This window comes from Salmo trutta, chromosome 21 (genome assembly GCF_901001165.1).
Source record: "Salmo trutta chromosome 21, fSalTru1.1, whole genome shotgun sequence".
Classification (NCBI taxonomy): domain Eukaryota; kingdom Metazoa; phylum Chordata; class Actinopteri; order Salmoniformes; family Salmonidae; genus Salmo; species Salmo trutta.
In genome coordinates this window covers 12491506-12508078 of record NC_042977.1, presented here as the reverse complement: position 1 = coordinate 12508078, position 16573 = coordinate 12491506, and the positions used below count along the sequence as shown (strand labels likewise).

General features: G+C 40.8%; 1 protein-coding gene across 5 annotated transcripts in view; it reads right to left on the bottom strand.

The window, feature by feature from the left end:
* Positions 1 to 3961: 3961 nt before the first annotated feature.
* ccdc18 (coiled-coil domain containing 18) overlaps positions 3962 to 16573 on the bottom strand; it is a 39667-nt gene continuing 27055 nt past the window's right edge. For 3 of the 5 annotated variants that reach the window (XM_029704303.1, XM_029704307.1, XM_029704306.1), the window contains exon 26: positions 14095 to 15987. In XM_029704303.1, coding sequence (XP_029560163.1) covers positions 15313 to 15987 — 675 coding nt within the window. In that variant the 3' untranslated portion in view covers positions 14095 to 15312. Of the gene's footprint in view, positions 4233 to 13748; positions 13949 to 14094; positions 15988 to 16573 lie in introns of those variants that run through there. The other 2 variants (XM_029704305.1, XM_029704304.1) reach the window with 2 other exon arrangements.

Here is a 16573-nt window from a genome sequence, read left to right as displayed (position 1 = left end):
ACTGTGAAAGGATGACTCACCTAATTTAGCTCCAAATTCAATTTAACTTTCTGAGAACTGGCTGTTCACTTCTTAAAGACTCCCTCATGATCTGTCTGGTAGAAACTCCCTCTGAAGTAAAAAAATAAATAAAATTGGACCAGTTGATTTAATAATGACTGGAAAATTCCGCAAAATAGTCAGCATCAGCTTTGACTATGGTCATTTCAGGACCAGTGAATTGCATTCCTATTCAGAAATTCTGTGTCCAATTCAACATACCCCACATGTTGGTGATAAGAGATATGCTGTACAGAAGTTTGATAGACTGATAAAGGGTACATATGCAAATTCTACCCTTTTCAGTGAAACCACAGAAAACGAATGACCCAAAACAAGCCAAAACATGTATCTACACAGCAACCAGCAATAGGGGAAACAGCTGTGCTACTGTCTTTGTGTTTGATATCCGATTACAAGAGGAAGTACTTTTGTCTCTCACGATAGCCTCACTATGACAGTGATGGCTGCGGAGCTGTCACAGAGAAAGCTCACGGTCTTTGAAACACGAGGGAAAAGTGATGTCACCGCAGGGCTGGATGGCAGTTGTCTGCCTGACCGGAATGTAGCGTGCCACACACTCATAGGACTTCCGTCCCAAAAGGCACCCGAGTCTCTACATAGTGGCCATAGGACTCTGGTCAAAATAAGGGACGCAGACAGGGAGTTGATACAGAGTATTACAGACCCTGAGGGACAATGCAACCACCTCACCACCCTGGCTTTAGGGATTTGCCTCGCTAAGCCACCCCACTGTCTGCCATAATATGGTCTGATCGAAATATGCTCACACTTAATAAACGTGTTATTACACATCACTTCACTCACAGTACTGAAGCATGTGCTTGTTTGTAATAGAATACGGTTAAGTAGCTAACGCCTCCTGAAATTGATTTTGACTCAAAATGAACGTTGGACTTTACGATGAGTTCAATGAACTTGAAAACCAGGCGTAAAATGCTGATTCGACTGAGGTTTAAGCCTTGGAACCATGGTTAGTAAAATGACACAGTAATGAATATTCTGCATTCTCGTCAGGCCTTGACTGCTCAGACAGCAATGTGGCTGCACCACAAGCACAACCGGGTAAGCATCCCCCTCAACCAAAGACCACGCCGTGGAAGTGTCCAAAACGACCATGATAAGGCTTTTTTAGATAGAGGGTCAATGGGGGTCAACGACAATACTGAGGGAACACAGAGCAGGCGCATTCGCCAATGTGTCCTCAATTAGCTTCTACCTGAAAGTCCGCCAATAATACATTCTCAGGCAGAGTATAGCGAATTCCATGCTTCTCTAAACTATGAATGAACCCCTTCATTTCACCATTAACTATGATCTATCACAAATCAGTTTTCTTGATGTGATTTATACTAGGGACAAAACGTCCCTCTCTACAGATCTCTATAGGAAACCTACGGACAAGAATACCCTCCTTAGAGGAGACAGCTTTCATCTACGTCCACTTAATAAAAGTAAATTCATTCCACATCAGAAGAATATGCAGCTCCGATGCTTCTTCTCAGAAACAGACCAGGGACCTCACACAAAGGTTTAAGGAAAGGGGGTACAAAGATAATTGGGTAAAACATGCCAATGATCGTTTTGAAGGACGAACACAGTTGGAAAGCATTCAACCAAAAGTTAAAGAAAAAGCAGAACATGTCCCATCATGCTTCACCCAACGCTCACAATTGGGAAAGACATTTAAGGACGATTATCAGGAAGCACTGACCCACAATTGAAACCCATTTTTAAATATCCTGCACATATGGTCTTTTAAAAGACCCCCAAACGTGAGAGACATTGTGGTTTAAATCTGACCCTAAAGAGAAAAGGGAAACTTTCTTGGACAAGGTTCCGGAGGGTAATTACAAATGTAGCCAGTGTGTTCAATGCAGCTTCACGTACAAATGCAACTAATTTACTCACCCCAGCACAGAACAACGATTTAAGATCAAGGGCCTGATTACCTGCATGTCCACCAACGTTATTTACATGTTGAAATGTTCTTGTGGTCTGTCTTACATAGGGAAAACCCGTAGAAGCCTTAAGACACGGATCCAGTGAGCACCGCAGCAATATACGGACAGGTGAGACAAAAATTCCAGTTGCTGCTCATTTTGTATAAGCTGGACATCATTTTAGTTCTCAGAGATACATTGGAATAGAAATGGTCAAGATGTCACGCAGGGGAGGAGACAACGAGAGGAGACTCTCCTCTTGGCCTGAATGAGGAGTTTGACTTGAAATCATTTTTATAGTTTTAAAATGACCAAATTGTGTTGTTTTTGTAATCCTAAATGAATAATTGTATGTATATTACTATACATATTGATCACATTCCTTGTGTATGATCATATATTTTGATACATTGAATGTTAACTTTGTGAAACTGTTATACACTTTTTACCTGCTGTTTCAGGAAGTGATGTCACGGAGTTCTGACCCTATATATAGGACCTTCCACCCCCACCTGGGATATGGATGCCTGATGAAGACCTAAGGGTCAAAACAGTTGTTATAAACAAATATCACCTGGGACCATGAGCAGCAGTGTGCGGCATTTTCCTTTCTGTTTTCCCACGGCATAGCCAGGTAGTCAAAATAATGGCCTGCCCAGCATTTTTATACATGACCCTAAGCATTATGGGATGTTCATTTCTTAATTAAATCAGGAACAACAATTGTATGGAAGCACCTGCTGTCAAACTTTGTGTCCCTCGTTTACTCAAGTGTTTCCATTATTTTGGCTGTTACCTGTAGCTTGAATAGGTAGGTATTTCGTTGTTTTAAACAAGGAAATTGAAGCTGCCTCCTTGACGTGTAGGTAGAGCATTCCAGAGCTGAGGGGCCAGATGTGAGAAGGCCCCGTCACCCATGCTGCACAGGTTTGTGGCTGGTGTTCCCACGTTGTTTGAGTCTGATGATCATAGTGTATCTTCAGAAGTTGGCATATGTATTTAGGTGCATCACCCTTGAGGGCATTAAAGGCAGTGGTGGAAAAAGTACTCAATTGTCGTACTTGAGTAAAAGTAACAAGTAAAACTAAATGCTATACATCAAATCCCTTGTATTAAGCAAACCAGATGGCACCATTTTTTATTTTACGGCCAGGGGCACATACCAACACTCAGACATCATTTACAAATGCATTATTTGTGTTTAGTGAGTCCGCCAGATCAGAGGCAGTAGGGAAGACATACTGGTGGAAAAAGTACCCAATTGTCATACTAGAGTAAAAGTAAAGATAACTTAATAGAAAATGACTCAAGTAAAAGTCACCCAGTGAAATACAACTTGAGTAAAAGTCTAAAATTATTTGGTTTTAAACATAGTTAAGTATCAAAAGTAAAAGTAATTTCAAATTCCTTATGTATTTACAGATAGCCAGGGGCACACTCCAACACTCAGTGTTTAGTGAATCTGCCAGATCAGAGGCAGTAGGGATGACCAGGGATGTTCTCTTGATACGTGTGTGAATTAGAATATTTTCCTATCCTGCTAAGCATTGAAAATGTAACTAATTATTTTGGGTGTCAGGGAAAATGTATGTATAAAAAATACATAATCTATTTAGGAATGTAGTGAAGTAAAAGTAGTAAAGTAAAGTGCAGATACCCCAAAACACTACTTAAGTAGTACTTTAAGTATTTTTACTTAAGTACTTTACACAACTGGGAAGATAATACATTATATTGATAGGTATGGAATTGGACCATATTGCTGTCCTGCCTGGGCATTCAAAATCTAAACGAGTACTTTTGGGTTTCAAGGAAAATGTATGGGAGTAAAAAGTACATCATTTCTTTAGGAATGTAGTGGAGTAAAAGTAAGAGTTGTAAAAAAATATACTAAAGTAAATTACAGATACCCCTAAAAAAAACAACTTAAGTGGTACTTCAAAGTATTTTTACACCATTGGTTAAAGGTGAGCAGCAGAATCTTACATTTGGTCCTGTATTGAACAGGAAGCCAATGGAGGTTGAATAAAACAGGGGTGATGTGAGTTTTTTTGTGTAGTTTGTGAGCATCCTGTCAGCTGCATTCTGGATCATCTGGAGTTGAGACGCGCCTTACTGGGATGTCAGTCAGCAGTGCATTACAGCAGTCAACCTGAGATGTTACCAGGACATGCACAAGCTTCTCAGCAGCCGCAGGGGACAAGAAGGACCTGATTCAAGCGATGTTCCCTAGGTGGAAAAATAACACTCATGATGTTGCAGATGTCTGCTTCAAACGAGGCTAGAGTCTAAACACCAAGGTTTCTGCATTGGGGGAAGCTTTGATGGTGTCATCAGCTAGAGAAAGAGAGAATGTGCTCATCTTGCTCCATGCACTCTTGGAGCCAATAAGCACAAGCTCTGTTTTAGTGCAATCAATTTTTTAGGAAGTTCAACTGCATCCACCTCTTGATTGCATCTAAACAGTTTGTCAGTTTGGTTGTTACGCTCTCAGTATCCACTTTTGTCCTCACATACACCGACTGTACAAAACATTAGGAACATCATCCTAATATTGAGTTGTACCCCCTTTTGCCCTCAGAATAACCTGAATTCATTGGGCATGGACTCTACAAGGTCTCGAAACCGTTCAACTTGACACAACACTCTTTTCAGTGTTGTCTCTGTACTATGCCATGCATGGAAGCCGAACTAGAAGGGTTCATGCAGATTGTTGGTAGAAAGTTATAGTAGTTATGTAGCTGTATTGAGACCACACTTTCAAGGACCTTTGGTGGACAGGGCAGGTGGAAATTGATATGTAATTGCTTAGGGTGTTGGGATCCAGTCCAGGTCTTTTCAAGGTTGGTATAATGGAAGCAGTTTTCAGAAAATTAGGCACAGTGCCTGAATTAAGAAAGTGATTTACACTACCGGTCAAAAGTTTTAGAACAACTACTCATTCAAGGGTTTTTCTTTATTTTTACTATTTTCTACATTGTAGAACAATAGTGAAGACATCAAAACTCTGAAATAACATATATGGAATCATGTAGTAACCAAAAAAAGTGTTAAACATATTTTTTTAAAGTAGCCACCCTTTCCCTTGATGACAGCTTTGCACACTCTTGGCATTCTCTCAACCAGCTTCATCTGGAATGCTTTTCCAACAGTCTTGAAGGAGTTCCCACATATGCTGAGCACTTGTTGGCTGCTTTTCCTTCACTCTGCGGTCCAACTCATTCCAAACCATCTCAATTGGGTTGAGGTCGGGGGATTGTGGAGGCCAGGTCATCTGATGCAGCACTCCATCACTCTCCTTCTTGGTCAAATAGCCCTTACACAGTCTGGAGGTGTGTAGGGTCATTGTCCTGTTGAAAAACAAATTATAGTCCCACAAAGCCCAAACCAGATGGGATGGCGTATCGAATGATGTGGGAGCCATGCTGGTTAAGTGTGCCTTGAATTCAAAATAAATCACAGACAGTGTCACCAGCAAAGCACCCCCACAACATATCACCTCCCCCTCCATGCTTTATGGTGCAAAATACACAGGCGGAGATCATCCGTTCACCCACACCGCGTCTCACAAAGATTGGAACCAAAAATCTCCAATTTGGACTCCAGACCAAAGGACACATTTCCACCAGTCTAATGTCCATTGCTCATGTTTCTTGGCCCAAGCAAGTCTTCTTCTTATTGGTGTCCTTTAGTAGTGGTTTCTTTGCAGCAATTCGACCACGACGGCCTGATTCACACAGTCTCCTCTGAACAGTTGATGTTGAGCTGTGTCTGTTACTTGAACTCTGAAGTATTTATTTGGGCTGCAATTTCTGAGTCTGGTAACTATAGTGAACTTATCCTCTGCAGCAGCGGTAACTCTGGGTCTTCCATGCCTGTTGCGGTCCTCATGAGAGCCAGTTTCATCATAACGCTTGATGGTTTTTGCAACTGCACTTGAAGAAACTTTCAAAGTTCTTGAAATGTTCCATATTGAATGACCATGTCTTAAAGTAATGTAATTTCTCTTTGCTTGAGCTGTTCTTTCCATAATATGGAATTGGTCTTTTACCAAATAGGGTTATCTTCTGTATTCCACCCCTACCTTGTCACAACACAACTGATTGGCACAAACGCACTAAGGAAAGAAATTCCACAAATTAACTTTTAAGAAGACACACCTGTTCATTGAAATGCATTCCAGGTGACTACCTTATGGAGCTGGTTGAGAGAATGCCAAGAGTGTGCAAAGCTGCCATCAAGGCAAATGGTGGCTATTTGAAGAATCTCAAATATAAAATATATTTGGATTTGGTTAACACTTTTTTGGTTACTACATGATTCCATGTGTTATTTAATAGTTTATGTCTCCGCTATTATTCTACAATGTAGAAAATAGTAAAAATAAAGAAAAACCCTTGAATGAGTAGGTGTTCTAAACCTTTGGACCAGTAGTGTATGATTTTGGTTATAGTTGAACTGAGAAGAGTGAGTCTGGATTTTATGAGCGCTGTGGGAATAGGGTTCAAGGGCCATTTATTTGACTTCATAATTTTTACAATTTAGGATACAGATGTTGGAGGTGTCAATGAGAATTTGTTGAAACTGCAGCTGGGAGGCTCAGTATGAAGCAGAGGGGCAGGCCCCAAGCAATGGGTCATTTGTACAGTACATGTCCTTGACTTTGGATTGGAAAATGTCAAGAAAATTCTTGGATTGCTCAATGGAAGAGTTATTTGGGGGTTTAACGTTTCTTTCCAACAGAAAATAGCATTCTGGGGTTCCCCTCACCATTTGAAATGAGATTGGTATAGTATAACTTATGTGCAGTGTTCAGTGCCTCTTTGTATGCAGTCCGAAGATATGGCATGCAGTTAGGTTTGTTTTCCTCCATATTCTTTCCAGTTTACACTCAGCAGCGGAATGTAGATATCTCCAGAGTTTTTAATGTGGCAATGATGATAATAACTGTGCACAGTCCCTGGTTATATTGTTCAACTGCTATTTCAAGTGAGGTTGAGGATGAGGGAAGTAATTGCACATCAGATAATGCTTCTGCAAATGAGTGGGGGTGACTGATATCCTTCCGGAATCTGAAATCTGTCTCTTTTTAAACAGTGCTGGTATTGGGATGGAGGCAGTCATGAGAAGGGCCCTATTGTCAGATAAGCCCAACCCAGCTAGCACATTTGGTTCATTGGAATTTGTGGGAACGTACATTTTTAGTTTCCCATTGGTTCTGGGATTGAAGCCATAAGTTTCCTGAGCAGTAAAACTGAACATTTTCAAACGTTCTGAGAACGGAAGTGAAAACGTTGCTTTTTCTGGGAACATACATTTTTAGGTTGTTGGGAGGTTCTTAGAACGTTTTTACTATGGTTCCATTAAAGTTTTTTCTGGGAGGTTTTAACGTTCCGAGAATGGAAAACATAGCATGCCATGTTTATTTAAAACTCATACAAAGCTGTTCATTTTAGTCTATTCAAACAGACCCCATTTCAAAGGAAACAAGCACTCATTAAGATCAGGTGCGGCCAATTAGTAAGCATGGCCAACCTACCTGAACACACGTAACAAGATAAAGGACAGAGAGAGTTTTGTTGAGGCTGAGAACAGAATGTATGTTTTTAATTAACATTCTTAGAATGTACTTTGAATGTTACTAATGTTTTCTTGTGGCTTTTCTGAAAAATTATCTTAATGTTCTGAGAACATTACTTTAAATAGAACCATTAGGAAACCTGTAGAAACATTATGCTAAAGAACTGAAATTCCCACAGAAGAACGTTATTCCTAATATTCTCTGAACAATTTGACAACATTACTTTAAATAGAACCATGAGGAAACGTTATGCTGAAGTACTGAAATTCCCACCTAAGAAACATATGGTTCTCAGAACGTTATGTGCTAGCTGGGAAGTCAACTGAGGTCAGATCCCTGAGGTCCACTCCAGGGGCCTCATTTATAACCTTTGTAAATTGCGTCCAACCAGTGGCGGATTTAGGTATAGGCAATATGGGCAGCCGGCCAGGGTGGCATCTTGCCGGGGGCGGCACGGTGACATTTGCGCCATCGGTTTTCTATCGCTCATTTGCACATCACGTCAATGATATCATGTCACCGTGTGGGACTGTGGATGAATTAACCTTGTCGGACTGGGTGCCCTGATTCTAGTTTGTGAGCTAGGCAGGCAATTGCCTGGGAAGGTCTCCCACTCAGAAGTACGAGATGGGGAGGGGGGTGTGGGTAGGTTGACCTCCGGTCTCCCCACTGAGGTAGGGAGAGCAGGGGAATCTATCAAATAGCACAACTCTAACTTTGTACAGTACTAACGCAATTTATAAAATCAGTCACACTTCAAAATGCTTCCAAATAAACCACAATTCATTCATAATACTGTGAATATATAGTTTCACAGACATATTGTTGCATTTTTTTCTGGTTTGTGCAAAATTGTTAAGAATAATATAAAACCAGTCTGCACACCACCAAGGTGAATTCGTTTTGTCTTTACTCTTGGTTGACAGTGTTGGGGGATGGGTAATGAATTGACGCTGGAGTGCCAAATCAAATGTGTTTCTATTTGTCTTTGGTACTTGTTTTTTATATTTAAGAGTCTTAGTTTTGTATATATTGTTATATTGATATCGTTTTAAATGTCATGATTATTTATTTGTGGTGTTGTTCCAAATGTCTGAATAAAAATTACAGTTAGTGCAGAATGGTGTTTTCTTTTTTGGGGGGGGGGGGGGCGCCCAGGGAGCCATACAAACTAGAACCGCCACTGCGTACAACATTTCTGCCGCGCCATTTCTGAAAAGTCCGCGCACATACAAAAATATTGAGATGCATAAACTTGGCGCACGTCATACATATGCATGTTCCTCGTTATAACTCAGACCGGTCATAAAACTATGCAAGCGCGAACAAGCATTAAAACCACCTGGAAAACGCCTCCATTCGCCTTTTATGGTGACAATGACGGTCTTTATTTGCTGTAAAATCTGGAATTTATTGGCAATAGGCCACTGCATGCAAAAAGCGAATGGTTGTTCAATATTTAGTTTATCAATAGATTATTGGGTTTATATGTCCTGCCTTTGTACAGGCTCTGAAATTAAATAGGAAACTATGTCGCGCTCCTATCGTACAGCAATAGGCCTTCTGTAGCCTACCCATACTGTCAAATATTTTACATACACTACAGGGGGCTATTTACTGTGTAGGCATAATGTTTTCATCTTTAGCAGGAATTTATGCTGCATCTGGAAAATGACTGTCGGTTTCCGAAAGATAGAAAAAAAAATGTTCGTGGACCTGTCAGCAGAACGTTTGAATTCAGCAATGTTTTTGTATCAACCTTTCCACCAACGTAAATAGTGTATCATGGACTGCCCGCGAATTCTGAAACATTGTTGGGCACGCTACTCAAAAAAAGGCAATTACAGTACTTACAGTTCTATTTCTCTTGTGTTTTTGTTCTAGTTGTTCTAATTTTTAAATAAAAATACAAAAAAAGTATAAATATGTTTTATAGTACTACTTATATTGATTACTGCATTGTTAGGAAAGAGCACGCAAGAAAGGAATGTCACTGTAGCCTACATGTGCACATGACAATACAAACTTGATACATAGGCCTACTTCAATGAAGATCAGCTGTTAAATTCGACAAGTATGATAAACCGCACTACCTATGACATTGCAAAACTTGAAATACATATAGCCTATCTATTTACTAGGCTATTAGGTCCAATTAAATGAGAGATGTGCATGGTCATTTGTTGTATGGCTCCTACGGGAATATGAACCCATCACTGCCAGAAAAGGTGAGGAATATATGGTTATGAAAATAAAATAAATAGGAAAAAGATTTCCTTTGTGTAATTATTTTAGAATCTAAAAAGAGAAAACAGATTTACGCCCCCCTTCACTAATGGTTGCATACTTGTTTATATGTATTCCTGCTTTGACTTTCATTAATAAGCTTTTCATCATAACCTCCATTTGCATAAAATACTCACTTGCCAGCTTGCAGTAGCCTACAATACCACAAGCAGATGTGCATATGCATGGTCTAAATTTTACAGCACATTCATGTCAAATTGCATCCTGCCTAAGGACAGCCCTTAGACGTGGTATATTGGCCATATACCACACCTCCTCAGGCCCTATTGATTAAATATCCATGATGAGCCCTCTATCTCTGTGACAACATATGGGCATTATGATCCTATTGATGATTACTTGAGTGCTGCCAGCTGTGGGCAAACCCAACCCATGGAAACTGTTACGGTAGCCTTCATTCCATGACATACCATTTTTTCCTATCATCTCATAAAATCTCAGTTTTGGACGAGATTGACTTTATGACCAAAATGATCCTATTTACACTTCGCCAGTCAATGTTGACACCAGAATAAATGTCTGACTCATATCGATGCCACAGGCCATTTTCAAAATGAAAAGTTGCTTTTTAGGGGCAGTCGCTCTTTCAAAAAAAAAGACATTCAAACGAGGCAGGGTTTTCTATTGGAATAGGCTTTACTATCCCACCTCCTTTGTGGCCAGTGTTGTGTGGCTGAGCATTGTGCTGAATGCCAAGGGGCACGGCCTGGTTAAGTAGCATGTAATAATTTGGCTGTTGCCAAGTCCCTGTCAAGCATAGCAAATCAATATGTCTATCTACAATGGGATGGGGGGGTGGGTGGTCAAATAGAGAGCTGTTTGACTTTGGGATGGAGCCGACTTCTTCAGTGTAGAATCAGTCATTGTCAAAACAAAATCTGCGGAGTTCTGCTTGATCAAATGGCACCCTGTCAAAACCATACGGTACCTTAAATAGTCAACATTAGAGTTTGGAGTGCTCATCACTGAACGGTTCAACACGATTCTGGTACATTTCGTTTCTTTTTCCTCATTAGAATACCTCCATTTTAAGTATGTTTTTATTCCTTGCCACGTATAAAACAAATGGTGCCAACAACTGAAGATGTTCTTTTGTAGAGTTGTAGTTTCACTGTTGTAACTGGGACAACCAGTACCAGATGTGGTCAGTAGGCGTGTGGCACAGGAACCACCCACACTTCTCTCTTTCACATCTACCTCAAATCTCTCCAAGCCTGCATGAACCACTGCACCCATGCATTTTCAACCATCTATGACCACCATGCAAGGAGGGTCCTTTTTCACCTACATGTATTGCTACATAAGCTAACGTCAGCATCTTACAAATGTCTCAAATTTAAAACGTTACCACACACACACACACACACACACACACACACACACACACACACAAAGAATGACAACAGTGGGAAGTTAGAAGCGGAAGACAGGGGTTTATGTATAGAATTAGGAATTTGAATCATAAAAAAAAGACCTATAGGTTGCTTCTGCACCACAAGCCATTTTCAAAATGTGACCACATCTTTCTTTACTGAGAACTGCACTCACATCCTCCACCTTAGTAATCCACGACAGTGAGAGCGGAAGAGGAAGAGAGGAGTAAAAAAAAAGAGAGAGAGAGAGAGAATCAAGTAATAAAACAGCTTGTTAGTGGTGGCTGGAAGAAACAGATCCGCGCCCAAAAACCGTTCAGTACAAAAAAATTCACTGATCAAGAGCACCAATTAAAACGCGACACAATACTAACATTGTAAAAAAAAACATTTTTAAAAAGGGCCAGCGCTGCTGCTTTTGGAGAAGAGGTTTTGTTATCCCACAGAGAAAGTCATGCAGGCTGGTTGCTAACGGTGATGTCCATGTTCCGTCTTTGTCTGGAGTGTCAACACAAACATTACGCCCCCCCACCCACACACACACACGCAGAAAAAAAATGGCATTTTTCCAGTAACCTTCAGAAACAAATGGCACAGGCCGAAAGGGCGGGGAGTCTGTTCAAACACATACAGGCAGACAAACATACAGACACAAAGGCAGACTGACAGCTTTGTGTGGATCCTACTGCACCATGACCAAATAGCAAACCCACATTTGTACACCAAGCATTGTGTTTCATGTAGCGGTATCCTGCGGTGTGTGTGTTACATTTTGATTGATGTTACTCTGCTGCAATTCATTAGGCCTGTTAAACGTCAATTATACATTTCATAGGTCCCCTATCATCAGTGGAATTTTTATTCAGTAAAACCTACTTTTTCCTCTTTGTAAAGAAATACAATTTTTAAAGAAATATAAAGTAAAGAAATATGTATTCAATTAGTGTGCATGTGTTGAGCACAGAAAAATCACAATAATGTAGCTTACAATCTTGTTACCGAAAATATAATTTTTCTCTAGTTTGAATTTTCCATCAACTCTAACTTGAGTATTGAACATTTGACTTATCCACAAGAGTTTAGGATCCTAAAAATACTAATTCTACACAACTTTTGTTCTTGTTATTTAAACCCCTCTGGGCGCCCAATCAAATGCAGCAAGTCGGGCTGTCATTTTGTTCCAACATGACCACCGTCTAGACCACAAATTCTTTGTTAGGCCTTGCAAGTTCCCCTTGCAACATGACTATGCTGTCCAGCACACAGATGCCAAAAGCATCAAAGTGAAGTTCAGGTAAAAAAAAAAAAAATTATAAAGTGCATTTTCTTTTTCTAAAATAAAATGAGGAACCCCACTTCACACAATAAGTAATATTTAAATATCAAAAATGTATTCTACTAAAAATGATTTAATTTAATTCAGATTGAAAATAGATAACATACACATTTATACTTAAAAGATATTCAGTGAGCTCCAAAAGTATTGGGATAGTGACATTTTTTGTTGTTGTTTTGGCTCTGTATTCCAGCACTTTGGATTGGAAATTGTGGAATGACTATGACGTTAAAGGGCAGACTGTCAGCTTTGAGGGTATTTTCATCCATATCTGGTGAACCGTTTAGAAATTCCAGCACTTTCTGTACATAGTCCCCCCATTTTAGGGGATCAAAAGTATTGGGACAAATTCACTTGTATGTGTATTAAAGTAGTTCAACATTTAGTATTTGGTCCCATATTCCCAGCACGCAATGATTACATCAAGCTTATGACTCTACAAACTTGTTGAGTGCATTTGCTGTTTGCTTTGGTTGCATTTCAGATTAGTTTGTGCCCAATTGAAATGAATGGTAAATAATGTATTGTCCTTTTGGAGTCACTTTTCTTGTAAATAAAAATCGAATGTTTCTAAACAGATCAACATTAATGTGGATGCTACCATGATTACAGATATTCCTGAATGAATTGTAAATAATGAGTGAGAAAGTTAGACGGACAAATATCACACCTCCCCCTGCCCCAAAAAACGCTAACCTCCCCTGTTATTGTAATGGTGAGAGCTTAGCATGTCTTGGGGGTATGATATTTGTGCGTCCGTTTCTCACTCATCATTATTCACGATTCATTCAGGACTATCCGTAATCATGGTAGATGTAATCATTGCGTGCAAGGAATATGGGACCAAATACTAAACTTTTGACAACTTCAATACACATAAGTGAATTTGTCCCAATACATCTGGTCGCCAAAAATGGTGAGACTACGTACAGAAAGTTCTGTAAATTTCTCAACGGTTCCCCCGATATGGATGAAAATACCTTCAAATTAAAGCTGACAGTCTGCACTAACTTCACAGCCATTGTAACGTTTCCAAATCCAAAGTGCTGGAGTACAGAGCCAAAACAACAACAAATGTATCACTATCCCAATACTTTCGGAGCTGACTGTATATACATAACGTGTGTCTAGGTAAAAGAGCATGAACCTTGGTAGCCATATACAGGGCAAGCCTTAGCTGGAGTTAAATGTAATGAAACCAATTCCTACCAGACAGTAGCGTGGCCTGACGCTTCATTCACAAACACACAAACAAACAAACCACACACACTAAGTCTTCAAAAGTCTAAATGGGTCCCACTATTATACATTCCCCCGTAGAACAGCATCCACAATCTTTAAGGTCCCCCTGAAAATGAAACACCGATATGGATTAGTGAAATAACAGAGGTGTCCATTGTGTCACCGGGAGGAAAAAAATTCTGCTGATTAGAGCCTAAACGTAGAACAGCATTACTATACTATTGCGAAGGAGTGAGCTCTTCACTACAAGGACATTGTTTAGTTAATGTATTTATTGCTCATTTATTGGATAAACCAAGTTGTATGCAGAATCCCTTTCATTTGAACCATTCATCATTCCATGCAATTAATACTATAGCTACAATGTCAATTGCACAGAATTGCATTGTTGGAAACGAAGGGCAGGGGTTCCCAAAATGTTTTGCTTTGTGACCCACCAATTGAGGTGTCGTGAGTCGCGACCCACCATAAGGGTTGAGCGGTAAAAAATTTAATTAAAATAAAAAAAACACACAGATCAAAGAATAAGAAAAAAAGATAGAATTGTAGGAAATTGGTGTGGAAATTGCTATGCATTCTGACATGGCTGGTGTTCTCACGCTCAAAACATTACAACATTAAATGGGGGCTTTTATTTTGCGGATTGTAAATTCTCAAAGATTGTAGGCTATTATTGAAAAATGTATAGGTCCATTATCTTTGCTACATAGTTTTAGTCGTTTAAGTTCACACTGAAAATGTTTTCCTATCCCGAAAATGTATTTTTTTTTAAATGTCAATGTCATCCCGCGACTCACCTGGACCCCTGCCGCCACGTAGGGTGTTCTCAGTGCTGGTCTGGATGTAGCTAGATATGTTCAAGTCGAGTCGAGGACAATTTGAGCATTTTAGCTAACCCTTTCTCTAACCTCAACCAATTTGCCTAACCTGCCACGTTAATTCTCCTATCCTGCGGCGTAAGTTCTCCTAACCTGCTACGAAAAGTCACTTCTGTTAGTCAAAACCGTCAGGCCTGCCCCTGAGAACCACGTGGGTTCCGAATAACGTGATACTCCGTCAATTGCGCCTCTTCCCTAATTGGTGCTGTATCCTGTTTGGTTAGTTAATTGAGTGGATGTTTGAATACAGGTGTGGTACCTCTGACCTAATTATTGAAGGAACTGCTTTTAACAGCAGGTGTGTCATTATTTGAGAGATCCTTGTGTGTGTGTGTGTGTGTGTGAGTGTGTGTGTGTGTGTAAGGTGAACCACAGTTTTCGGACTGTTTACAACATTTTTTGTTAAGAGTGTCAGCCAGCTCTCAACTACCTATACAAAAGGCATTAAACAAGCACCAACCATTTCATCAATCACCACAATTACACATTGCCAATGCTCAAACTACAGCTACATGTACGACCTCATTTCGTCCTTTGTACCCCAGAGAGAGTTGCTCATGCTAACCTGCAGTGCGAGGGTGTGCTCAGCCTCTCAGAGGCCCGCCGAGCCACAGAGGGACGGGTCCTCCTGCAGGGCCAGCGTCTGGTTGACAAACCTCAGCATGCCCGTCAGGGAGCTCATGTCCATCTCCTCCTGGGTCTCCTGCCTGAGGGGGGACTCTCTCTCCGGCTCTCTCTCCTCCGACATTTTGTCCACCATGTAGGTGAGGGGATTGAAGGAGAGGTCTGAGGCAGAGGTGGCCTCCAGTCGGCTGAGGCCCTGCCAGCTGTGGTCAGGCTGGTACGGGGTGGGGGACAGAAAGGAGGTGTCCCAGGGGAGGTGTTGACCCAGGGCTTCCCGTAACGTGGCCTTCAGGTTCTGAGGGAGATCGAGGGAGGAGTCCACACTGCCGCCCTCCACGGGCCAGTCTGGAGTGTGGGTTTGGGGTGGGCGAGTAGGGGAGTGGTGTTGTACGTGGGGGGATGAAGGGGAACGGGTGTGAGAGTGAGTGGGTGGTGGAGAGGGGTGGGAGAGTTTGGGAGGGGAGTGGGTGGGTGGGGAGGAGCAGGTGTGTTTATGAGGAGAGTGGGTGCATGAGTGAGTGTGTGGGGGCTGAGGGGATGAGGGCAGGGTGATCTCTGGGTGAAGGTGGAATGTGGCGTGGTGGAGCTCTGTAGCTCTCTCCAGACTGGAAATTCTGGCCTGTAGGCGAGTGACTTCGGACTCCTGAAGGGATGAGAAGAGTCAGTCATTCAATAGCTAGGTTTTATTTTTTTCCCCATCAGAGGTGTTTCCATCAAACTGACTTGTTGCGGATAAAAAGCTGCGTGTGACAACGTAGGTCACGTTAAAAAGCACTTTCACGCGTAATTTCAGAATAAAAAAAATAAAAAACTGAAGTTGAACTTTTCGGCACATTTTCAACTCTACCGATGGTTTTGTGACACAAACTGTTGGGATAAATAGCAAACTTGCCCAATCTGATTTTGGGGCATGCTCTCTAGACAAGGAGCAGGTTATATGGTGAGATCATTTTATTTGATAATTGGCAGCCAAGCACCTAGCATCATGTCACAAGCATTGAAATAAAAGTCTACCCTTGATATTTTATGAAAATGTGCATCATCACCGTGCACGGAACCATGTGAAGTTCATCATAACTCATTTAACCAGCCTATTAACTTTGAATGCTTTTCCACGTCATGGTGGTAGGCCTACAATGTAACATATCATTGCGTGACTCCAAGTTGACTTCGATATGATGGTTATCATATTAATATTTGTGTATAAAGGTGTTTCCACCGCAATTGTC